The 25266-nt window shown below is 44.1% G+C and overlaps 1 protein-coding gene across 3 annotated transcripts in view; it reads right to left on the reverse strand.

The window, feature by feature from the left end:
* Positions 1–282: 282 nt before the first annotated feature.
* The window catches only part of PIGZ (phosphatidylinositol glycan anchor biosynthesis class Z), a 32417-nt gene continuing 7433 nt past the window's right edge, over positions 283–25266 (reverse strand). The window contains exons 2-5 of one of the 3 annotated variants that reach the window (XM_068976865.1): positions 24673–24778; positions 13024–13299; positions 4686–4893; positions 283–2346 (exon numbers count right to left, since the gene is read on the reverse strand). In XM_068976865.1, the coding sequence (XP_068832966.1) occupies positions 779–2346; positions 4686–4809 (1692 nt within the window). In that variant the 5' untranslated portion in view covers positions 4810–4893; positions 13024–13299; positions 24673–24778 and the 3' untranslated portion in view covers positions 283–778. Of the gene's footprint in view, positions 2347–4685; positions 4894–13023; positions 13303–24672; positions 24779–25266 lie in introns of all 3 variants that reach the window. The other 2 variants (XM_068976856.1, XM_068976875.1) reach the window with 2 other exon arrangements.

Genomic DNA, 25266 nt, shown 5'->3' on the forward strand with positions numbered 1-25266 from the left:
TATTAGTGAGGTGCAGACATTTTCCACCTCTCTCAGGGACAGGAGTAGCAGAGTGGATAGGAGGAAAATTCCAGAACTACTTGTTTTGGTAATAACCAAGCATTGAGACAGATACCAAAGTGCCTTTAAATACACCACACCCACTTCTATGCTTACAGAGCTTTGGGAAGGAACTTGTACTGTAGACCCAGGAACAACACAGTGTTAGCTGGCAGACACCTCAGAGACCATCATGCAGGCTGGAAAACAGGCTGGGTGAGGGGAAGGGGCTTTCTTAGAGCATGTAGCCAACGTGGAGAAGACCAGGGACTCGAACTAGGCCTCCTGAATCTGAGCTACCTTCTTTTGAATATCACTACACTGCCTCCTTCCAGGTATCTAGGAGGCCAAAAGGTTGTCATGACAGCAAGAGGTAAGGCATCCTGAAAGCTTTAGGGGAAGTCATTCAGGAGTGTCATTAGGAGATTGCTGTCGCCTTTCACAATCAAGTGCGATTTATTTGTTTAAAACATCACAGTGACTGGAAGGAATAGGGCAGGAATAGACATTTGGCATCACTGATTACATTAGGTTCTTTGGGGACCTTGGCATCAGGACCATGACTGATCAGATCTTTGGTTTTTGAGGGGAAGTGGATGTCAGTTTACCCAGGAGGTGGAACAGTCAAAGGCTGTGCACAGGAGAGGCAGTGGTGGGGATTCTGGAAGGGAAAGGAAAGGAAGAGAATCAGGCTCTGTCCCAGTCTAGCCAACACTTAGAGGTGGAAAGGGGCCCTCACTTAGGGCTGAGTCTTGGGCAGTGGCTTCTGTGTCATATTGTCAGGCTTCTCCCCCAGCTCTAGGATATGAAGGCTGAGATGGTCCCTCCAAGCCTTGCTCAGCAGGGAGGACAGGGCTGGTGGGTCCTCCAGGGTCAGGTGGGGAAAGATGAGCGTCTCACTCCTGAGTGGGAAGCGGCACTTCCTCACGGCCAGCCTGGTGGTGCCAGGGGTCACCACAAACAGGCGGCAGAGCCATGGCCCCCCAGCCACTTGGCAGGCTGGGTGTCTGGTGAAGTTGTTCAGGGCTTGGCACAGGACCCGGTCCTCAGCCCCGCCCATGTCCACCACGTCCACTGGCAAGCCCAAGCCTGGGAGGTGCAGGAGGTGCCGGGGGGGCATGTAGGTGTGGGTGAAGACGAGTGTGAAGTGGGTGGGTACACGCAGGGCCTCAGGGGCATGAACCACCCGCTCCAGGTGCCCCAGGCCAGGCACAAGGCCCCCCTGGTGCAGACAGCCGAAGAAGAGGGCACCCAGGATGTTGAAGAGGGCCAGAGTGCCCCTGCAGGGGGCCGGCTGGGTCTGTAGACTACAGAGCAGGACAAGGGGCACCAGGAGGGGAATCAGGAACCGAGCCTCCTGGTGGCTAAAGGCAGACAGCAGGGCGAGGGGCACAAAGTAGAAGAGCAGGAGGAGAGACCTGGGGCTGGGCCGTGGGCTCCAGGCTTCCAGTGTCCTTGGGAAGCCCATCTGGGCAAAGGCCTGCAAGCCAGCCCGCAGCTGCTGCCACGCGGCCTGCAGGCTATGGGCGTGCAGCGCCCCAAAGAGCAGGAAGCCATTGACAGCCAGGTGAGTGAGCCTCGCATGTGTGCCGTGCCTTGCCAGGTTCACCGGATCCAGGTTGTAGCGCAAGAAGTTGGCAGGCGTAAGGACAAGGGTGCTGGGTCTAGATGGACCGGAGAAGTACCAGCTGTCCACAGCCACAAATACCACTGCAGTGAGGCTTGCCCCCGGGAGCAGCGCCAGGGCTTGCTGGGTCAGCGACTTGAAGCTGGAATCTGTGGCTCCGCAAGTGCCCCAGAGGAAGAGGGGGACCAGAGCAAAGGCCAGAAAGGTGGGCCGGTTGAAGAAGCCAGCCACCACGAGGCCCCCAAGAAGCCAGCCATGCCACCGTGGGCCTGGAGCGGGCTTCCTAGGTGTGCGGCTCCCAGCCACCCTGGGGGACACCAGTACCAGCAGCCAGGCGAAGAGCAGTCCCTCAATGGCATTGGAGAAGGTCCTTGTGTAGAAGACCAGGGTGACGTAGGACCCCGACAGCAGGAGCAGGGCGTTCCAGCGCTCCGCCCCCCAGCCTGGAGCCAGGTGGTACACGGCCAGGTCCAGGGCAAAGGAGAGGGCAGTGAGGAGGAGTCGGGGCCCCACCAGCAGCATGTAGCCACTCACCGCGCCCGGCCATGGCCCCCACTCTTCCCAGAGCCTGAGGAGCCAGAAGGCAGAGCCAGAGGTCAGCAGTGGGAAGACCGCCGTGCGGCAGGGGCTGCTGGGGTGAAACTCCCAGGGCCGGGCGGCCTCGACGCCCAGGACATCCCCTGTGGAGAGAGGAGAGGTGAGCCAGATCCCAGCTCAGGAACATGGTAGACCAAACCCCAGCCTGGCCCCCAGGACTGTCTGCACCCCACACAACCCTGGGGCTGTGAAGCTGACAGAGCCCACTCCTGAGAGCAGGTGACGTCATGGGGGACCGCTGGCCCCAAGGCAGGGAGAGCCCCCGGGTGGGTGTGACAAAAGCCACAGGAATCCTTCAGACCAGAGTCATCTGCAGCTGGTGCTGAAGAGACAAGAACTAGCCCGGCCCACACCGTGTGATACCGTGAGCAGGGAGGCTGGGTGGGGACTTCTGATTCACAGAACTGTGAGCTTCCAGGTCAGCAGTGGGAAGACCACCATGCGGCAGGGGCTGCTGGGGTGGAACTCCAGGGTTAAGCTGCTAGGCCTGTGATGGTCTGCTGTGCAGCCCCGTGCCTGGGAAGCGAGGTAACACTGTGCCCTAGACAGCATGTGTGGGGAGGAGCAGGGGGAGGCTCCATTCCCCTTCTTGGCGCTCTAAGGTCTCCAGAGTCAAAAACGCATCTCTGTGATCATGACTGTTCTCCAGGCCAGGCAGTGTGAGAGTGCAGAAGGGAGTGAGCAACTGTGCTTATGGTCCAAGGTTACTAGTTTTATCTAGGATTCTTAGTTTTTAAAACGAATATACTTGGGTAATTAAAATTACTTGCTGTGTGGCACTTGCTGTCCGTGACCCTGTACCCCACTGTCACAGAGCTTGGAGTGGGGATGAGGGAAAAAACTTAATTTCTGCATCTTAGCTCCAGGTCTCACAACATCTCCCACTTGATAACACTGCGGGTTGTTTAAGGCTCTTTGCTTCTCCTCCTATTCATCCAGACTTTTGGCAATTTTCTCTATGTCAGAAGGTGAAAGGGAAAAAATAAAGTCTTGGGTCAGATCATCCGGCTGCTTTTTACTGGCTCAGGTTAAAACGGGGTGGAAAAGAAGACCGACCTGGGCTTCCTTGGTGGCTCAGTGGTAAAGAATCTGCCTGTCAGTACAGGAGACGTGGGCTCAATCACCAATCCAGGAAGATCCCACATGCTGTGGAGCAACTAAGCCTGTGGGCCACAACTATTGAGCCCACGTGTCACAACTACTGAAGCCGTCACACCATAGAGTCTGTGTTTTGCAACAAGAGAAGCCACCTCAATGAGAAGCCCTCACACCATAACTAAGAATATCCCCGCTCACCACAACTAGAGAAAATTGCCCGTGAAGCAGTGAAGACCCAGCAAGACAAAAGTAAATAAGGTTAAAAAACTAATTAAGACTGGACTTTTCAACTTTAAAAACAAATCCACCTGCTGAGGTCTATGGCAGAAAGGACTGATACCTCCTTAACATCCATTTCTTCCTTCATCCTTAGTCTCTTTAGCTGGGCATGTGGTCAGATATAAAGACTATATTTTTAGCATCCCTTTGCAGCTAGGTGTGGTCACATGACATATTCTGACCAATAAAATGAAAATGAGCAAAAAAGTATGTGACTTTCAAAATGTGGCCTTAAAGAAAATAGGAATGCCTATCTCTTTTCTGGTGGTGGGAAAGACCCGGTATTTAACCTGATGGCTGGAGCTCAAGCAGACATCTTGAGCCATGAGGAAGAAGGCCTGTGACCACAGCATCTGAAAAGCCTCAAGGTTTTTGGCAACTGTCTTAATGATGTGTCCTATACCACTTAGAAGCGAAGTTCCAACAAGTGAGCAGTCTAGGTCTGAGTTCCCTCAGACATCACATGAACCTACAGAAGCAAAGTTTCATTATTATGTCACAGCCCTGTATAGGCTTCCCCAACCACTGGGGAAGCCCAACTTTGAAATCTTTCCCCTGAGAAGCCCCAAACAGCTTTTGTTCTGAAAACCTGTACTGTTGGTATAAGCAGGAAAACATCAAATAGGCTGGCATTTCATTGGTAACACTTAGAAGGTCAGTGTCGCCCCTCAGGAAGGAGATATGAAATTCCTACTCTCAGATTCCTATGCCAGAGAGGCTTGTGGATTTACTGCTCATTTGCACAGACATTTTTCTCCCTCTGCACTAAATATCCAGGGGCTTCCCAGGTGGCACAGTTGGTAAAGAATCCGCTCGCCAATGCAAGAGACACAGGTTTGATCCCTGGGTTGGGAAGATTCCCTCAAGAAGGAAGTGGGCACCCACTCCAGCATTCTTGGCTGGGAAATTCCATGGACAGAGAAGCCTGGTAGGGGTTGCAAAGTCAGATAGAATTGAACATTCATGCACACTGTAAATAACCAACCAGCTCCTCTACCAGACTTTGCTGCACAAACTTATCTTAACCACACATGGAAAGCTTTACCTGCTATGACCTCGGGAGACTGGAAGAACTCATCTGGGTGCACGTAGCCTGTCTGTGGAAGGAGACACCACGCCAGGCGGAGCAGGCCAAGGCTGCCCCACAGCACCCTGGCTGCCATCTCCATATCAAATTGCTGCAGGGACACTGGGCCAGAGTCTAGAATGACTTCAGCTGCTACAGATGCTATTCTGGTTCCACAGCTCTACATCTGCCAAGGATAACATTCGTTAGTTACTGTAATGTAAATCATATGTTCAGCTGTCTGAACAAACTCAAAATGGGTCTACACACAATACAAATCTTAATAATAACAGCTGCTGTTTACTAGTTCAGTTCAGTTCAGTTCAGTCGCTCAGTTGTGTCCGACTCTTTGTGACCTCATGAATCGCAGCACGCCAGGCCTCCCTGTCCATCACCATCTCCCGGAGTTCACTCAAACTCACGTCCATCGAGTCTGTGATGCCATCCAGCCATCTCATCCTCGGTCGTCCTCTTCTCCTCCTGCCCCCAGTCCCTCCCAGCATCAGAGTCTTTTCCAATGAGTCAACTCTTCGCATGAGGTGTCCAAAGTACTGGAGCTTCAGCTTTAGCATCATTCCTTCCAAAGAAATCCCAGGGCTGATCTCCCTCAGAATGAACCGGTTGGATCTCCTTGCAGTCCAAGGGACTCTCAAGAGTCTTCTCCAACACCACAGTTCAAACACATCAATTCTTCGGCGCTCAGCCTTCTTCACAGTCCAACTCTCACAACCATACATGACCACAGGAAAAACCATAGCCTTGACTAGGCGGACCTTAGTCGGCAAGTAATGTCTCTGCTTTTGAATATACTATCTAGGTTGGTCATAACTTTTCTTCCAAGGAATAAGCGTCTTTTAATTTCATGGCTGCAGCCACCATCTGCAGTGATTTTGGAGCCCCAAAAAATAAAGTCTGACACTGTTTCTACTGTTTCCCCATCTATTTCCCATGAAGTGATGGGACCGGATGCCATGATCTTTGTTTTCTGAATGTTGAGCTTTAAGCCAGCTTTTTCACTCTCCTCTTTCACTTTCATCAAGAGGCTTTTTAGTTTCTCTTCACTTTCTGCCATAAGGGTGGTGTCATCTGCATATCCGAGGTTATTGGTATTTCTCCTGGCAATCTTGATTCCAGCTTGTGTTTCTTCCAGTCCAGCGTTTCTCATGATGTACCCTGCATATAAGTTAAATAAGCAGGGTGACAATATACAGTCTTGACATACTCCTTTTCCTATTTGGAACCAGTCTGTTGTTTCATGTCCAGTTCTAACTGTTGCTTCCTGACCTGCATACAGATTTTTCAAGAGGCAGGTTAGGTGGTCTGGTATTCCCATCTCTTTCAGAATTTTCCACAGTTGATTGTGATCCACACAGTCAAAGGCTTTGGCACAGTCAATAAAGCAGAAATAGATGATTTTCTGGAACTCTCTTGCTTTTTCCACGATCCAGGGGATGTTGGCAATATTGCATAGGAACCTGGAATGTCAGGTCCATGAATCAAGGCAAATTGGAAGTGGTCAAACAAGAGATGGCAAGGGTGAACATCGACATTCTAGGAATCAGCGAACTAAAATGGACTGGAATGGGTGAATTTAACTCAGATGACCATTATATCTACTACTGTGGGCAGGAATCCCTCAGAAGAAATGGAGTAGCTATCATGGTCAACAAGAGTCTGAAATGCAGTACTTGGATGCAATCTCAAAAACAACAGAATGATCTCTGTTTGTCTCCAAGGCAAACCATTCAATATCACAGTTATCCAAGTCTATGCCCCAACCAGTAATGCTGAAGAAACTGAAGTTGAACGGTTTTATGAAGACCTACAAGATCTTTTAGAATTAACACCCAAAAAAGATGTTCTTTTCATTATAGGGGACTGGAATACAAAAGTAGGAAGTCAAGAAACACCTGGAGTAACAGGCAAATTTGGCCTTGGAATGTGGAATGAAGCAGGGCAAAGACTAATAGAGTTTTGCCAAGAAAATGCGCTGGTCATAACAAACACCCTCTTCCAACAACACAAGAGAAGACTCTACACATGGACATCACCAGATGGTCAACACTGAAATCAGATTGATTATATTCTTTGCAGCCAAAGATGTAGAAGCTGTTTACTAAGTGCCTGCTAAATCCAGGAACTTTACATGCATATCTCATTTAATTCTTTCCACATTCTAAGATGCTGCTGCTGCTGCTAAGTCACTTCAGTGGTGTCTGACTCTGTGCAACCGCATAGACAGCAGCCCACCAGGCTCCCCCGTCCCTGGGATTCTCCAGGCAAGAACCCTGGAGTGGGTTGCCATTTCCTTCTCCAATGCATGAAAGTGAAAAGTGAAAGTGAAGTTGCTCAGTTGTGTCCGACTCTTTGCGACCCCACGGACTGCAGCCTACCAGGCTGCTCCGTCCATGGGATTTTCCAGGCAAGAGTCCTGGAGTGAGTTGCCATTGCCTTCTCCAATAGTGAGAGTGAGTCTTATTATCTCCATTTTACAGATAGGGAAACTGAGGCCTCTGTTGAGTAACCTGGTTACTTGCTAACTATATTTGTTAAGTGTCTAAATACAATATTTGCAAGTAGGATTAAAGTACCTTCCAAGTCTGGGTCTCCAGCCCCATTCTACTCACCAGCTCCTATTTATAAGCAAGCATGACAGCCTGGCTCTTAGAGTTCTGAAAACTTAGGAACTTCAATGGATTCCACCCATTTCTCTGCAAAAAATGAACTACATTTGACTTCATTGTCTTCAGTTTATTCCCTCCAAATTTCATACACCTTGGAACCCACCTTTTGGAAGGTGATGGAAACAGTGCTTCCCAAATTTATATGTTGAAATTCTGATGTAATGATGTCAGGAAGTGGGGCCTTAGGAAGCTGCTTAGGTCATTAGGGTGGAGCCCTCATGAAGAAGATTAGTGTTCCTATAAGAGACACCAGGCATTTATAAAAAGTCTCCTTCACTCCTTCCACCACATAGTGAGGACATAGTGAGAAGTTGCTGACTATGAACCAGGAAGAAGGCCCTCATTATGCCAGAACCGTAATCTCAGACTTTCAGCCTCCAGAACTGTGAGAAATAAGGTTATGTTGTTAATAAGCCATAAGTGGAGATTATGTTGTTTATAAGTTTGTGGTATCTTGTTAAACCAATCCAAATGGACCCTTCCTGATGGGGATTCTCACTCCCTTGACTCAAAGATCAGTGGGAATCTCAGCTGACTGCACGATGGAACTTTTCATCAACACCAGTGTATCATCACAGGTGAACAGAAAAACAAGTCTGACAATGTGTTTGTTCAGTCAGTTCAGTCGCTCTCTGAGACCCCCATGAAATGCAGCACGCCAAGCTTCCCTTTCCATCACCAACTCCTAGAGCTTGCTCAAACTCATGCCCAATGAGTCAGTGATGCCATCCAACCGTCTCATCCTCTGTCGTCCCCTTCTCCTCCTGCCTTCAATCTTTCCCAGCATCAGGCTCTTTTCCAAGGAGTCAATTCTTCGCATCATGTGGCCAAAGTATTGGAGTTTCAACTTCAGCATCAGTCCTTTCAATGAATATTCAGGACTGATTTCCTTTAGGATTGACTGCTTTGATCTCCTTGCAGTCCAGGGGACTCTCAAGAGTCTTCTCCAACACCATAGTTCAAAAAGCATCAATTCTTTGGCACTCAGCTTTCTTTATGGTTCACCTCTCACATCCACACATGACTACTGGAAAAACTATACCTTTAACTAGACAGACCTTTGTCAGCAAAGTAATGTCTCTGCTTTTTAATATGCTGTCTAGGTTGGTCATAGCTTTTCTTCCAAGGAGCAAGCATCTTTTAGTTTCATGGCTGCAGTCACCATCTGCAGTGATGTTGGAGCCCAAAAAAATAAAGTCTCTCACTGTTTCCACTGTTTTCCCATCTATTTGCCATGAAGTGATGGGACTGGATGCCATGATCTTCCTTTTTTGAATGCTGAGTTTTAAGCCAGCTTTTTCACTCTCCTCTTTTACTTTCATCAAGAGACTCTTTAGTTCTTCTTCATTTTCTGCCATAAGGGTGGTGTCATCTGCATATCTGAGGTTATTGATATTTCTCCCATCAATCTTGATTCAAGCTGTTTCATCCAGCTCAGCATTTCGCATGATGTACTCTGCATTTAAATAAGCAGGGTGACAATATACCACCTTGGCATACTCCTTTCCCAATTTGGAACCAGTCTGTTGTTCTATGTCTAGTTCTAACTGTTGCTTCTTGACCTGCATACAGATTTCTCAGGAGGCAGGTAAGGTGGTCTGTATAAGAATTTACCATATCTTTAAGAGTTTTCCACAGCTTGTTGTGATCCACAGTCAAAGCTTTGGCATAGTCAATAAAGTAGAAGTAGATGTTTTTCTGGAATTCTCTTGCTTTTTCAATGATTCAACGGACATTGGCAATTTGATCTCTGGTTCCTCTGCTTTTTCTGAATCCAGCTTGAATGTCTGGAAGTTCTTGGTTCATGTACTATTGAAGCTTGGCTTGGAGAATTTTGAGCATTACTTTTCTAGCATGTGAGATGAGTGCAATTGTGCAGTAGTTTGAGCATTCTTTGGCATTGCCTTTCTTTGGGATTGAAATGAAAATTGACCTTTTCCAGTCCTGTGGCCACTGCCTAGTTTTCCAAATTTGCTGCCATATTGAGTGCAGCACTTTCACATATCATCTTTTAGGATTTGAAATAGCTCAAGTGGAATTCCATCATCTCCACTAGCTTTGTTGTAGTGATGCTTCCTAAGGCCCACTTCACTTTGCATTCCAGGATGTCTGAGTCTAGTTGAGTGATCACACCGTCATGGTGGTTATCTGGGTCAGGAAGATCTTTTTTGTATTATTCTTCTGTGTATTCTTGCCACCTCTTATTATCTTCTGCTTCTGTTAGGTCCATACCATTTCTGTCCTTTATTGTGCCCATTTTTGCATGAAATGTTCCCTTGATATCTCTAATTTTCTTGAAGAGACCTCTAGTTTTTCCCATTCTATTGTTTTTAACTATTTTTTTGCATTGATCTCTGAGGAAGGCTTTCTTATCTCTCATTGCTATTCTTTGGAATTCTGCATTCAAATGGGCATATCTTTCCTTTTCTCCTTTGCCTTTAGCTTCTCTTCTTTTGTCAGCTATTTGTAAGGCGTCCTCAGACAACCATTTTGCCTTTTTGCATTTCTTTTTCTTGGGGATGGTCTTGATCACTGCCTCCTGTACAATCTCATGAACCTCTGTCCATAGTTCTTCAGGGCCTCTGTTTATCAGATCTAATTCCTTGAATCTATTTGTCACTTTCACTGTGTAATCATAAGTGATTTGATTTAGGTCATACCTGAATGGTCTAGTGGTTTTCCCTACTTTCTTCAATTTGAGTCTGAATTTGGCAATAAGGAGTTCATGATCTGAGCCACAGTCAGCTCCTGGTCTTGTTTTTGCTGACTGTATAGAACTTCTCCATCTTTGGCTGCAAAGAATATAATCAATCTGATTTCAGTGTTGGCCATCTGGGGATGTCCATGTATAGAGTCTTCTTTTGTGTTGTTGAGAGTGTATTTGCTATGATCAGTGCATTCTCTTGGCAAAACTCTATTAGCCTTTGCCCTTCTTCATTTTGTACTCCAAGGCCAAATTTGCCTGTTACTCCAGGTATCTCTTGACTTCCTACTTTTGCATTCCAGTCCGTTTTAATGAAAAGGACATCTTTTTTGGGTCTTAGTTCTAGAAGGTCTTGTAAGTCTTCATAGAACCATTCAACTTCAGCTTCTTCAGCATTACTGGTTGGGGAATAGACTTGGATTACTGTGATACTGAATGGTTTGCCTTGGAAACAAACAGAGATTGTTCTCCCGTTTTTGAGATTGCAGTAAGTACTGCATTTTGGACTCTTTTGTTGACTGTGAAGGCTACTCCATTTCTTCTAAGGGATTCTTGCCCACAGTAGTAGATATAATGGTCATCTGGATTAAATTCGCCCATTCTAGTCCATTTTAGTTTGCTGATTCCTAAAATGTCAATGTTCACTCTTGCCATCTCCTGTTTGACCACTTCTAATTTACCTTCATTCATGGACCTGACATTCCAGGTTCCTGTGCAATATTGTTCTTTACAGCATCGGACTTTACTTCCATCACCAGTCACATCCATAACTGGGCATTGTTTTCTCTTTGGCTCCATCTCTTCATTCTTTCTGGAATTATTTCTCCAGTTTGGAGAAATTATCTCCTCCAGTACCATACTGGGCACCTACCAACCTGGGGAGTTCATTTTTCAGTGTCCTATCTTTTTGCCTTTTCATACTGTTCATGGGGTTCTCAAGGTAAGAATACTGAAGTGGTTTGCCATTCCCTTCTCCAGTGGACCACATTTTGGCAGAACTCTCCACCATGACCCATCTGTCTTGAGTGGCCCTACACAGCATGGCTCATAGTTTCATTGAGCTAGACAAGGCTGTGGTCCATGTGATCAGTCTGATTAGTTTTCTGTGATTGTGGTTTTCATTCTGTCTGCCCTCTGAAAGATAAGGATAAAAGGCTTATGGAAGCTTCCTGATGAGACTGACTGTGGGGGAAACTGGGTTTTGCTCAGTAAATCTTTAATCCAATTTTCTGTTGGTGGGCAGGGCTCTGTTCCCTTCCTATTGTTTGACCTGAAACCAAACATGGTGGGGGGTAATGAAGATGATGGTGGCCTCCTTCAAAAGGCCCCATATGGATGCACTGCAGCACTCAACGCCCCGACCCTGCAGCAGGCCACTGCCAACCCACGCCTCTGCCAGAGGCAAAGTGTCATCACAGGTGAACAGAAAGACAGGTCTGGCAAAACACAGGTCTGTTTGTTACTCCTCCAGAAAAACATATGGTAACTGCTCCCTGGCTTCAATATTTTAAAGCTTGAACTTAAAACAGCTATTGTTCACAGGTGTGATATCAAGTCACAACAGAGGAGACAAGACAAAGTGAAGCAACAGAACAGGAATCAGGCAGATGCCGACCAGGAGCCTCCTGATACTAAAACCTCACAGAGCTTAAAAGATGAGTTTTGGGGCCTCGGCTCGAACTTTACAACTGAATTGTACAGACTATTTTTCCAGAGCCAGTAAATATCCTGACTTTTAGAGTTTTCAGATAGAAAAGAAAGTTTAGTCGCTCAGTTGTGTCTGACTCTTTGCGACCCCCTGGACTGTAGCCCACCAGGCTCCTCTGTCCATGGGATTTTCCAGGCAAGAGTACTGGAGTGGGGTGCCATTGCCTTCTCCAGTGGATCTTCCCGACCCAGGGATCGAACCCGGGTCTCCCACATTGTAGGCAGACGCTTTACCGTCTGAGCCACCAGGAAAGTCAGATATCTTTCAGATAGAAGATGAGGTCAAACTTAGTATTGGGATGCAAATGTTTAACCAGTTTTTTTTCATTAATAGCCAGTATGATACTGCAGGACAGTGCAGGGACTTGCGACAGAGACAGGGGTAGGGGAGAAGCACAATATCCATCACAGAAGATCAACTTTGCAGGCCTGGCTAAGATCCCTACTCTGCCCTTAGGTAGCTTGTTGCCTTGGACAAGCTGCCTATATCCCTTACCTCAGACTCCTCATTGACAAAGTCAGATGATAATATTAAGCTCATAGAGTTGAGGGAGATTTGAGAGCTGATGCATGGTGGTCAGTGGTACAGAATCCACCTGCCAATGCAGGATATGCAAGAGATGCCAGTTCAGTCCCTGGGTTGGGAAGATTCCCCTGGAGTAGGAAATGGCAACCCACTCCAGTATTCTTGCCTGGAAAATTCTATGGACAGAGGAGCCTGGCGGGCTACAGTCCGTAGGGGCACAAAGAGTCAGACACAACTGAGCATGCATGCACACACGCATGCACGGTGGGCACTTAGCGTGCAGAGTCCACGTGTGTAAGCGGCCAGTGGGAGACTGCTAGCACTATCTTCAGTTGAGGCACAAATAATAAAGATGCTCCAGACACCTAGGTGTTCATTCACAGTCTCCTTAGGAGCTTCTGAAGGTGAAGGGGCCTGGAAAGCCTGAAGAAAGAGGTGAAGTGAAGTGAAGTGAAAGTTGCTCAGTCATTTCTGACTCTTTGCAGCTCCATGGACTATACAGATGGAATTCTTCAGGCCAGAATACTGGAGTGCACTGCCATTCCCTTCTCCACGGGATCTTCCCAACCCAGGGATCGAACTATGGTCTCTCACATTGCAGGAGGATTCTTTACCAGCTGAGCCACCAGGGAAGAAAGAGGTAGACCACTGCAGATTGGTAGGTGGCAGGTTTAAGAAGCAAGAGAACCTACTTACCAGGCTTGTCTTGGGTGACTGCAGGATAACAGACCTCCACACACCGCCTGCCAGGATCCTAAAGTTTATACAGAGGACTGAACTGGGCTCTGTTATGTACACTGTCCAGGCGGTCTCAGCACCACAGGACTGTCTCAGAGTTCTGTCCTTGGGCAGCTTCTGGCGTGAGGCAGGCAAGCAGAACACACATTCCAAGGATGGTTAGGGGCCTCCAGTGGCCAGAGTCCAGCTCATGGGTCACATGTTCTCCACGGTCTCCTCCAGCACTTCTACTGACTACTAAAATAAACAGGATTTGCTTTAGTCCAATTGTCAAGATACATTTAGCATGGGTTTGAAGCTTTTCTCTAAGTAAAGAACTTTTACCGCATGATTAGATTAAAATACCAAATCCATTACACTGACTGGGAGCACAGAAACCAGCCTGCCCTGCTCTGCTGTGAGTAGTTACAGAACAAGCCTGGGTCCTGAGTCTGTTCTGTTTTCCTTCTGCAGTGACAGGAAATTCATCCTGTTTAATAGCACTTAGAATTCACATTCAGAACTTGCACTCCTCACCCTCCATCACCTATTTTCAGCTATGTAGCTTGGGATTTAATTCCATCCCCAAACCCAGGTATAGATCCTGAAAGGTTTAAGTCAAATAACATTTGCCATCCCACTGGCCACATTGATTGGTTCAGGGTTGGGCAGTGGTGACACACTGGTCTGATCAGAGGGACTGGTAAAAAAAAAAGTACTGGTAAAGGTGAGTCATGGCCCTTCTCGTCTGTGCCTGGCTTTGTGGGTGAGGCTGCAGGGGTGGGAGGGATGTCATTCCTTTGCTGGTGAAAAGTGTGTCCTCTGCCCTCCTGGGCTGGGGAGCAGGTCGTGTATAGTGACTCCACTCTGACATTAAATTATATATTCACTGGCTGGCTGGCTGCTAAACTGGGAAAATCGTGCAGCCTCCCTGTGGGTTACACTTTGCACCTCACCTTTAGGGACGTGCTGGGACTTGCCTGAGTCTAATGATAGATCTAGAAGCAAAGGGAGTGGTAGGGGAGGGTCCTGAGGGGGAAAGCACTGTCTTGCAAAGCAGCTGCTTCAGGGAGGCCATTACAGTTTTCAATGCAGAGTTAATCCCCTCAGATGCATTCACTTGAGTCGCTCAGTCGTGTCCGACTCTTTGCGACCCCATGAATCGCAGCACGCCAGGCCTCCCTGTCCAGCACCAACTCCCGGAGTTCACTCAGACTCACGTCCATCAAGTCAGTGATGCCATCCAGCCATCTCATCCTCTGTCGTCCCCTTCTCCTCCTGCCCCCAATCCCTCCCAGCATCAGTCTTTTCCAATGAGTCAACTCTTCTCATGGGGTGGCCAAAGTATTGGAGTTTCAGCTTTAGCATCAGGACTGATCTCCTTTAGAATGGACTGGTTGGATCTCCTTGCAGTCCAAGGGACTCTCAAGAGTCTTCTCCAACACCACAGTTCAAAAGCATCAATTATTCGGCTCTCAGCCTTCTTCACAGTCCAACTCTCACATCCATACAAGACTACTTGAAAAACCATAGCCTTGACTAGACGGACATTTGTTGGCAAATTAGTACTGGTCAAATAGTCCCATCAGAATTCAGGGACTCAACATCCCCATCTCTGTTAGGGTCTTCCAATTTGTTCTCATTCCAACATACAGTATCCCATCTCTTCCCAGTCAATGCCCTCCTTTTAACAGAAGATACCATTGAGACTGGGAATTTAATTTGCCTTGTAACTCAGTCACTCACTGGGTGAGATACTGGGTTTGTTTTTCAGCAAGTTTTTGGGTCATTTTATGAGGATCTTGAGCTGGGAATTTGAAGTCATGAGCTTATCCTTTTCTTTTCCCACTTTGTCCAGCACAGTTAGGAACCACCAAGCACTCTCATTATACTACTTAGTTTAACTAAAATGTTTGAACATCACTCAAAACCTTGCCTGGAGTATCCAACAGCAATATTTTTCATGTTTCTAATATCATCCCTCCATGGACTACCTGTACCCTCTTTACCATGTGAAATAGAGTCATTAGTGCCTTGAACTCTAATCAGACTACAGATCCAGTTCCAGAAAATCCAGGATGTGTTCAGAGAATTCATCCTTAAGATTCTGTTCCTCTAGGGTAATTTCCTGGTGGAAACTAAATCCCACATGCTGCAACTCAGAGTTCACATCCCGGTATCCGGTCCCATCACTTCATGGCAAATAGATGGAGAAACAATGGAAACAGTGACAGACTTTATTTTCTCGGGCCCCAACATCACTGTGGATGGTGACTGCAGCCATGAAATTAAAAGATGCTTGCTGTTTGAAAGAAAGGCTACGACAAACTTAGACAGCATATTAAAAAGGAGAGACATTACTTTACCGACAAAGCTCTGCATAGTCAAAGCTATGGTTTTTTCCAGTAGTCACGTATGGTTGTGAGAGTTGGACCATAAAGAAGGCTGAGCACCAAAGAATTGATGCTTTGAACTGTAGTGTTGGAGAAGACTCTTGAGAGTCCCTTGGATGGCAAGGAGATCAAACCAGTCAGTCCTAAAGGAAATCAACCCTGAATATTCATTGGAAGATCTGAAGCTGAAGGTGAAGCTCCAATACTTTGGCAACTTGATGTAAAGAACTGACTCATTTGAAAAGACTCTGATGCTGGGGAAAGATTGAAGGCAGGAGGAGAAGGGGATGACAGAGAATGAGATGGTTGGATGGCATCACTGACTCATTGGACATGAGTTTGAGCAAGCTCCGGGAGTTGGTGATGGACAAGGAAGCCTGGCATGCTGCAGTCCATGGGGGTCACAAAGAGTTGGACATGACTGAGTGACTGAACTGAACTGAAAAGATCCCCTCTGCCACAACTAAGACCCAATGTAGCCAAATAAATAAATAAATAAATAAATAAAAATTCTATTCCTCCAGAACCACCTCCAGTACCAAAATCCAAAAGTCAAGGGTCAACCAGAGAAAGAGAATCAGTAGGAGACCAGTTTTAAGATTTATTGCAATGAATTGGCTTATGCATTTGTGGGGCTAACTAGGCAAGTCTGAAATCTGTAGGGCAGGCCATTAGGAAAGGCAGGCTGCAACTTTTGGGCAGAAGTTGAAGCTGCAGTCCACTGTGGAGAGTTTCTTCTTACTCAGGAAAACCTTGGTTCTGCTCTGAAGGCCTTTCCACTGATTGCATCAAGTCTATACAGATTATTATTGGAATAATCCCCTTTACTTAAAATCAACTGATATGGGCTTTTAGGCATCTACAAAATACCTTCACAGCAACACTTAGTATTTGATTGAATAACTGGGAACTCTAGCCTAGCCAAGTGGGCACAAAAAAACTGACCATCACACTGTAAATAATTCAATGTTTATAACTGTGTTTGAATTTTAGATTAATGGGGTAATTCTTTATGTAACTCATTGATAACTTGCTTTTTTTATTCAACATTTGATAATGGTATTCACCAGGTTAATCTCTGAAGCTGCAGTTCCTTTCATTGCTCTATGTATTCCACTGGTGAATATACTAAAGCTTACTTACCCTTCTACTGTTATTTACCAGCTAGGTTATTGCCAGGGGTTTACAAGCTTTTTCTTTTTTATTCTTAATAACACTGCTATAAGATTCTTATTCAAGAGTTCTCTGAAGTACATACCTAGAATTGGAATCTCTGAGTCATAGGGTATGCATACTTTATCTTTAAAAAAAATTTCTCAGTTTTAATTTCTAATATGGTAAATAGCAATAGCTATACCTCACATAAAAAGCTCTTTGGGGGTCCTCAGTATATTTTAATACAATCTTGATACTAAAATGTTTAAGATCAACTAGATGAGGGGCTAAATGTCCACTGAAAAAGAAAAAGTTAAATTTCATTATCATGAGAAAATAAGAAGGATAAATTTTATATTAAAATGAAGATGTTATAGTTAAAGGAAGAAAGAATTCAGAAAAGAAATAATATTTTCAATAAGATGAAGAAAAAATATAATGTTTTAGGCAAAAGATATATATGGGTATGCACACTTTTAGCTTCATCAAACAAGGCTGTTTCCCAAAGGTCACTACCACTTAGCAGATGGTGGAGAGCCCCTGTTTCATATGCTCATTTATACTTTGTATTGTCTGATGTTTGACTCTGTGAATCTTGTAGGTATTAGCATGTATTTCTCTGATTACTAACCTTTCCTTTTTTGGCTACACAGGATCTTAGTTCCCTGACCAGGGATCGAGCATGTGCCCACTGCAGTGGAAAAGCAGAGTCCTAATCACCGGACCACGAGGGAAGTCCTCAACACCTTTTCAAATGTTTGTGAAAAGGTGTTCCTTCTATGGAATTCCTTTTGAACTTTATATATTTTTTTATATTTATTGCATGGCAAGTATCCTTTTCTGGTTGTGCTATTCCTAATATTGATTATCTGTGCCTTCATTTTTTATCTCAATCATTTTCACCAGAATTTTGTCAATGTTATGAATATTTTTGAAAAATCAGCTTCTGGCTTGTTCATCTTTTTAAAATTAATTTTTCTTATATTTAGTTTTATCTCCCTTTTGCTTTTTGGGGTATTATTTTGATATGGACACTTAGCTCATTAATTTTGAGACTTTTGAGCTCATTCATTTTTGAGCTTATTTTCTTATGAGAAATATTTGTGGTTATACATTTTCTCTAAATACTATATTAACTGGATCCCGCATGTTTTGTTATATAATATTTTCATCAGCTTTTGATTCTAAATATTTTCTAATTCCATTGTAATTTCTTCTGCTATTAATGGTTTATGGTTGAAGCATTTGAGTTTTTGATTAAGACTTTATTTTTATTATTTTATAATATTTATTTATTTGGCTGCACTGGGTCTTAGCGGCATGTGGGATCTTTAGTTATGGTATGTGGGATCTAGTTCCATGACCAGGGATTGAACTTGGGCCCTCTGCATTGGGAGCACAGAGTCTTAGCCGCTGGATCACCAGAGAAATCCCCAAACTTTATTTAATTTTTCAACAGCAGTTTTAGGTTCACTGCAAAATTGAGAAGACGGTATTGAGGTTTCCCATGTACACCCAACCCCTATAAATGCATAGCCTCTCCCATTATCCCCCACCAGAGTAGTACATTTGTTACAACTGATGAACCTACATCCACCCATCATATCATCCAAAGTCAAAGTTTCCAATACTGTTCACTCTCCATGTTGTACATTCTAGAGGTTTGGACAAATGTTTAATGACATGTATCTACCATTATAGTATTAAACACAGTATTTTCACTACCTTAAAAAAAACTGTGCTCTGCCTATTCATCCATGCCCTCACCCCACAGCATTTACTTTTTAATGGTCCATTTTTGTAGATATTCCATAGATGCTTCAAAACACCATATATTCTGTAGTTATTTAATATAGAGTTCTACATGCTTGTTAACTGTGTTGCTCAAGTCTTTTATATCTTTAATGATTTTCTACTGATTATTCTGCGTGTCACAGAAGTGTGTTGTTGAAATAGCTCATGAGATGGTGATCTTGCCAAATTTTCCATGTAATTTTGTCATTTCAGCTCATTTTTCAAGCTATAGAACTGGTTTTATAGAAGCTTAAAATTGTTATACTTATTGGAAAATTGAATATTTTATCATTATACATCATCTTTTTATTTCTAGTAAGTTTTTCCCCTGTAAATATTTTCCTCTGGCGCTTTCCTGATGGCTCAGTGCTAAAGAATCTGCCCGCCAATGCAGGAGACAGGGGTTCGATTCCTGATTCAGGAAGATCCCACATACAGCAGAGTAACTAAGCCTATGAGCCACAACTAGTTAGCCTATGCTCTGGAGCCTGCGAGTCACAATTAGTGAGCCCACGTGCCAAAAGTACTGAGGCTTGAGCACCCTAGAGCCTGTGCTCTGGAAGGAGAGCAGCCAGCGCAGTGAGACGCCCTTGCACCGCAACTAGAGAGGAAAGCCCCTGCAGTGGTGAAGGCCAAGCACAGCCAAACACATTAATTCATTAAATTATTTCAAAATATTTTCCCTTAAAATATTTTGTCTCATATAGCTATATGATCTTCCTTTTACATCATTTATATCATTTCCCACCATTTTTACTTTCAAATTTTCTGTACATTTTTAAAATGTATGTCTGTTGTAAAGAACAAATAGCTGGATTTTGTTTACTCAGTCTGACAGTGTTTGTTTTTCAAATGCAGCTTTATGTCAAAATATTTAAATTTAGTGCAATTATTGATATATTTATTTTTTCCATCTTATACTGTGTTTTCTTTTTTCATGCCTTTCTACCTTTTGTTTTTCTCTCTTGTCTTGCCTTCTTTTGGATTGGCTTTTATTTTCCTCATTCCTTTTTCTCTAAAACTTTGAAAGCTATATTCAACTTCCATTATGTTATAAAATGCAGTACATTATTTAATGTCTTAATATTTAATATAGTGTTCTACAATTCTTCTATGATGATTCTGAGTGTGCATTTTTTAAAATCATAATTGGAATTTTGTTGGCTCCTTGACTCTGGATTAGGGTCCTTTGTCATCTATAGAAAGCAGTTCTGTACTATATTTTCAAATATTGCCTCTTCCCTTATCTTTATTCTCTCTCTAGAATTATGATTGAATATATGATACACCTTCTTGGTCTATCTTCTGTGTCTTTTAGAGCTCTAGTTTATATTTTCCATCTCTCTGCCTCTCTGGGTTATAGTTCAGATAAGTTCTTCTATCTTCCATAACCCTAATCATCCTATCAGCTATATCTAATCAGTTGTTAAACCTATTGAGTTTAAAATTTCAATTTTTCACTTCTTGTAGTTGTTTGATTTTATTCCACACCTGCTTGGTCTTCTGTCATATTTTCAAGGTTCTCTTTTATTTATTATATTAAGGATACTTATTTGATATGCTAGCTCTGATAACTCCAACATTTAAAGTTTTCAGGTGGGTCCAAATTCTCAGGGAAACTGCCTTTCTTGGATTCTGATGCTAATCAAATTGGGGTGAGGGATCTCCCCTGAGAATCTGTATTCCTGATCCTACCCTCATATAGGTTTTCAGCCTGAATTCACATGATTAGGCACTACCTTCACCCAAAGACAAAAAACTTGGATCCAAGAGTGTGATTAAAAATGACTCCACACTTACAATGCACATAAAATAATAATATAAGATATTATATATATATGGGGGCTTCCCAGGTGGCGCTAGTGGTAAAGAACCTGCCTACCAATACAGGAGATGTAAAAAACGAGGGTTTGATCCCTGGGTCGGGAAGATCCCCTGGAGGAGGTGGCAACCCACTCCAGTATTCTTGCCTGGAGAATCCCCGTGGACAGAGGAGACTGACAGGCTACAGTCCATGGGGTCACAAGAGTCAGACACGACTGAAGTGGCTTCAGTAGCACAGCACAGCATATATATATGTGTGTGTGTATGTATATATATATACACACATATGTATATATACACACACGTATGTTTATATATGTATATGAATGTATGTATGTATATATATATTAGGTTAGCACAAGAAATAACCATGTTCTATAGTACAGAAAACAATCCACAGATTTAAGGTGATCCCTGTCACAATACCCATGACATTTTTCACAAAATCAGAACAAATATCCTCAAATTTATACGGAACCGCAGTAGACCCAGAATCGCCACAGCAATCCTGAGGAGAAAGAACAAAGCTGAAGGCATAATCCTCCAAGACTTTAGATAATGCTATAAAGCTGCATAATCAAAACAGACTGGTATTGGCAGAAAAAAACAGATATATAGATCAATGGAACAGAATAGAGAGCCTAGAAATAAACCCAACACCTATGGTCAATTAATCATTGACAAAGGATGTAAGAATATACAATGGAGAAAAGATGGTCTCTTAAGCAAGTGATGTTGGGAAAGTTGGGATAGCTTCATGTAAATCAATGAAGTTAGAAAACATCCCCATACTAGACACGAAAATAAACTCAAAATGGCTTAAAGACTTAAATATAAGACATGACATCATAAACTCCTAGAAGAGAACATAGGCAAAACATTCTCTGACGTAAATTATATCAATGTTTTCTTATCTTAGTCTCTAACCAAACTTTACAAGCTTTCCATACAGCAAAGGAAACTAGGAAAAGTCAACCTACAGTGGGAGAAAAGTTTATGAATGATGTGACCAACAAGGTGTTAATATCCAACATACACAAACAGCTCATACAACTCAATATCAAAAGAACAAACAACTGATCTAAAAAATGGGCAGAAGACCTAAATAGACATTTCTCCAAAGAAGACATACAGATTGCCAACAGGCATATGAGAAAATGCCCAACATTGCTAATTATCAAACCAGAAAAGATGAAGTACCATGTCAGAGCAGTCAGAATGGCTATCACCGAAAGTCTACAAATAATAAATGAAGGTGAGGATGTGGAGAAGAGGGAACCCTCTTACACTGTTTGTGGGGATGTGAATTAGTGCAGCCACTATGGAGAACAATATGGAGGTGGTGGCTCAGAGGTGAAAGCCTCTGCCTACAATGCAGGAGACCTGGGTTCAATCCCTGGGTCAGGAAGATCCCCTGGAGAAGGAAATGGTAACCCACTCCAGTATTCTTGCCTGGAGAATCCCATGGACAGAGAAGCCTGGTAGGCTACAGTCCATGGGGTTGCGAAGAGTCGGACACGACGAGCGACTTCACTTTCACTTTAAAAAATGAAAAATAAAGCTACCAATGATCCAGCAATCCCATTCCAGGGCATTTATCCAGAAGAGATGAAAACTCTAACTAAAAAAGACACATGCCCTTCAATGTTTGTAGCAGTACTATTTATAATAGTCAAGGCATGTAAGCAACCTAAGTGTCCATCAACAGATGAATGGATAAAGATGTGGTATAAATAAACAATGGAATATTAACCATAAAAAATGAAATATTGCCATTCGCAGCAACATGAATGGACCTAGAGAACATCGTTCTGAGCAGATTCAGACAGAGAAAGAAATATTATATGATATCACTTATATGCGGAATCCAAAAAATAATACAAATGAATCTACATACAAAACAGATTTACAGACATGGAAGACAAACTTACAATTACCAAAGGGGAAAGGAGGGGGATAAATTAGGAATCTGGGGTTAACAGATATAAATTAATAAGCATAAAATAGATGAGCAAAAAGGATTAAGTATATAACACAGGGAACTATATTCAATATCTTGTAATGACCTTGTAATGGAAAATAATCTGAAATAAAAAGTATATTTATGTGATGCAATTTGCTGTATACCTGAAACTAACATGCTATTGTATGTAAATATACTTCAATTAAAAAAAAAAGAAAAGAAATAGCCATGTTGAGGGATAAGACAGATTTGAGTAAAGCTAAGTTAAAGACATCTCAAGTTATTTTCAAGGAAGTCATGTTCTTACATGTCAGCCTTGGTCAGTGAATCTTTGTGATCATGATTGGGGTGGGGGGACAGGAAACATGAGAAGAAAGTGAAAGTGAAAGTGAAGTCACTCAGTCGTGTCCGACTCTTTGCGACCGCGTGGACTGTAGCCTGCCAGGTCCTTCCCTCCATGGGACTTCCTAGGCAATAGTACTGGAGTGGGCTGCCATTTCCTTCTCCAGGGGATCTTCCCGACCCAGGGATCGAACCCGGGTCTCCCGCATTGCTCCCGCATTGCAGGCAGACGCTTAACTGTCTGAGCCACCAGGGAAGCCCACATGAGAGGACTGGACAGCAGTCATATCAGTGCTCTCTCAGGATGTGGCCCCAGACGACTATGGGGAGCCTGAATGGCTCCACAACAGTTGAGGCTGGATGCAATGGGGAGATGCTATGTCTAGGCCTCTGAGGCTGGTTCAAGAACAACTGCTGGCTGGCTGCTTCTCAGCACGTGGGAGGGAAGGTGAGCTGGGATCATAACCTGAGCACAAGGCCTACAGAGCAAGACAGCCTGTGGCCACGCGGCCTGCAGAAGTCTGTGGTCCTCCATCCCAGCCTTGCCCACTCTCCGTCTTCACTCTTATTCTGCCCAAGCTGATGCCATTGGCTGGGGCTGCTCCATCTCCGTGGTGCAGCCTTGCAAAAACTGATTTTGGTCTCTGTGAGGGTTATCTAACAATTCAGTGAGTGTTTTCAAAGTACCTAATATATTTTTTAAACAGGAAAGAATCCTACAATGTTTGCTTTATAATACGCATGCTTTTGTCACTTAGCAAAATATCACAAGCATCTTTCCGGACATCAAGAACATCCATCCGCTTCTACCAGCTGCAAGCTCGCCAACCATCATGTATCTATTGCTCCCTCTGCTCTCTTCAGTTGGCACCTTCCTTTCCATCCATAAACGTGTTTGATTCTCTACCATTCTTACAGAAACAAGCAACTAAAACTCTCCCTGAAACTGGATGTGCCCTCTATCTACTTCCTCCATCTCCCCTTCTCCTCGCAGGAAACCTCAAACCACTCACATCTGCTAAACTCATTGCTCATGTCTTATTCTTCACCACAGGGTCTGGCTTTTCTCACCACTGGTGTCCTGACACAGCCCTCTCAAGAGCCGCCTGATTTTCTATCTGTCAAACCCAATTAACCCAATTAGATGGCATTGCAGGCCCCTACATCGCCTGCCATTTGACTATAGGGATTCCTGTCTCCTGCTAGAGGATCTTCTGACATTGTGAAAGGCTGGGAAACCAAAAGCTACATTTTGTAGATTTCCTTGAAGTTGGGTTATGCAAGTTGGGTTTTAAGAATTTAGATAGCACATGTCAGACTTCCCTAGTGGTCTGAAGGTTAAGACTTTGGGCTTCTACTGCAGGGGGCGCAGTTTCCACCGGGGTCAGGGAAGTTCCTCAATCCACACAATGGGGCTAAAGGAAAAAAGAGGGAGGGGATATGTGTATTCCTGTAGCTGATTCACTTTGTTGGACAGCAGAAACTAACACAACGTTGTAAAGCACTTATCCTCCAATTAAAAAAAAAAAAAGAAGAAAGCAGAAGTGAAACAGGCCATCTTTCTTTCTCCTGGCAAACAAGATTATGCAGACATGGGGTTTTCCTGCAGCAACTTCAGCTCTCCAGTGTCCAGCCCAGCTTTGTGTGTAATAGCAGTTACAGCAGCATTCCAACTCTCAGCAACATTGCTGTTAGTAAGTTCAACTGAGTTCTGAGGTGGCCTTTATACTTGCCTGTCACACAAACGGTACCTCCTCCAGAGAGTTATTTCTGGCTGTTCAGAGTCTTTCCTGGAGGCCCAAACTATAGCCTATTCTTCCAGTGCACCTACTGATTTTTAGTACCTAACTGCCTGTTTAGCTTCTCTTTCTATTGGCTTCTATTCCCCGTACTGATCTGGCCCCTCGGTATCAGAAGCAGCCGTCGGCAGTAGGCCTTCATGAAAGAGAATATTTATATGCTGAAAGAAAACAGTCACAGGTTGGTTAGGCAGGGGCTGTGTGGGCATTGCTTGTACCTTCCTGGGGCCAGGTACGTATTCTCTGGGCTGTGGCTCTAAGTAGTGCACCCTTCCCTTGTGCTTATCCCGAGACCACCCAGAGCTTCTTGGCCAATGATCAGCTCTGCCACACCAGTGAAACTCTGTCCCACACTCACCTGCTTTTCCCCTTTGACCACATGTCCCATCACTGTGCTTTCATCTGCTGTGTCTGTGTTGGAAGACCTTCTGGTCCCTAGGCTCCACCTTGCAATCTGGTCCACACTGTGGGGAAAGAGAACAGTCAAATTCCTTCCCCCAAGAACTAAAGCAAATAGATAAAAGAAAAAAGGAGAGAAAATAACTACCAGTCTACCTTCTTTGTCTAGGAAAAAAAATTCAAGAATGAGGACAAAACAAATGTATTTTCAGGTAAACCAAAATTGAAAGACCTTCACAAGCAGATCCTAGCACATTTGAAAGGAGAAATATATAAATACACATGTAGACATATACACAAATATATATCAGGCAGAAGGAAAAATGACTTCGGAGGAGAGAGCTGAGACGGAAATAGGAGCTGGGCCTTAGATGGGCGACATCCAGAAGGTGGAGTCGAGTGGAGGCCATCCTCCTGCTGCGTTGCTCTCTTCTGGTGGTAAGCTCAAGCAGGCGGGTAAGTTTTCTCAATCAGCGCTCCAGTTTCACTCACCAGCTTCATAGGTGCTGACAGGGAGCAAAGATCTTTGGGTTATGAGGTCACAGCCACATTG

This window comes from Capricornis sumatraensis, chromosome 1 (genome assembly GCF_032405125.1).
Source record: "Capricornis sumatraensis isolate serow.1 chromosome 1, serow.2, whole genome shotgun sequence".
Classification (NCBI taxonomy): Eukaryota; Metazoa; Chordata; class Mammalia; order Artiodactyla; family Bovidae; genus Capricornis; species Capricornis sumatraensis.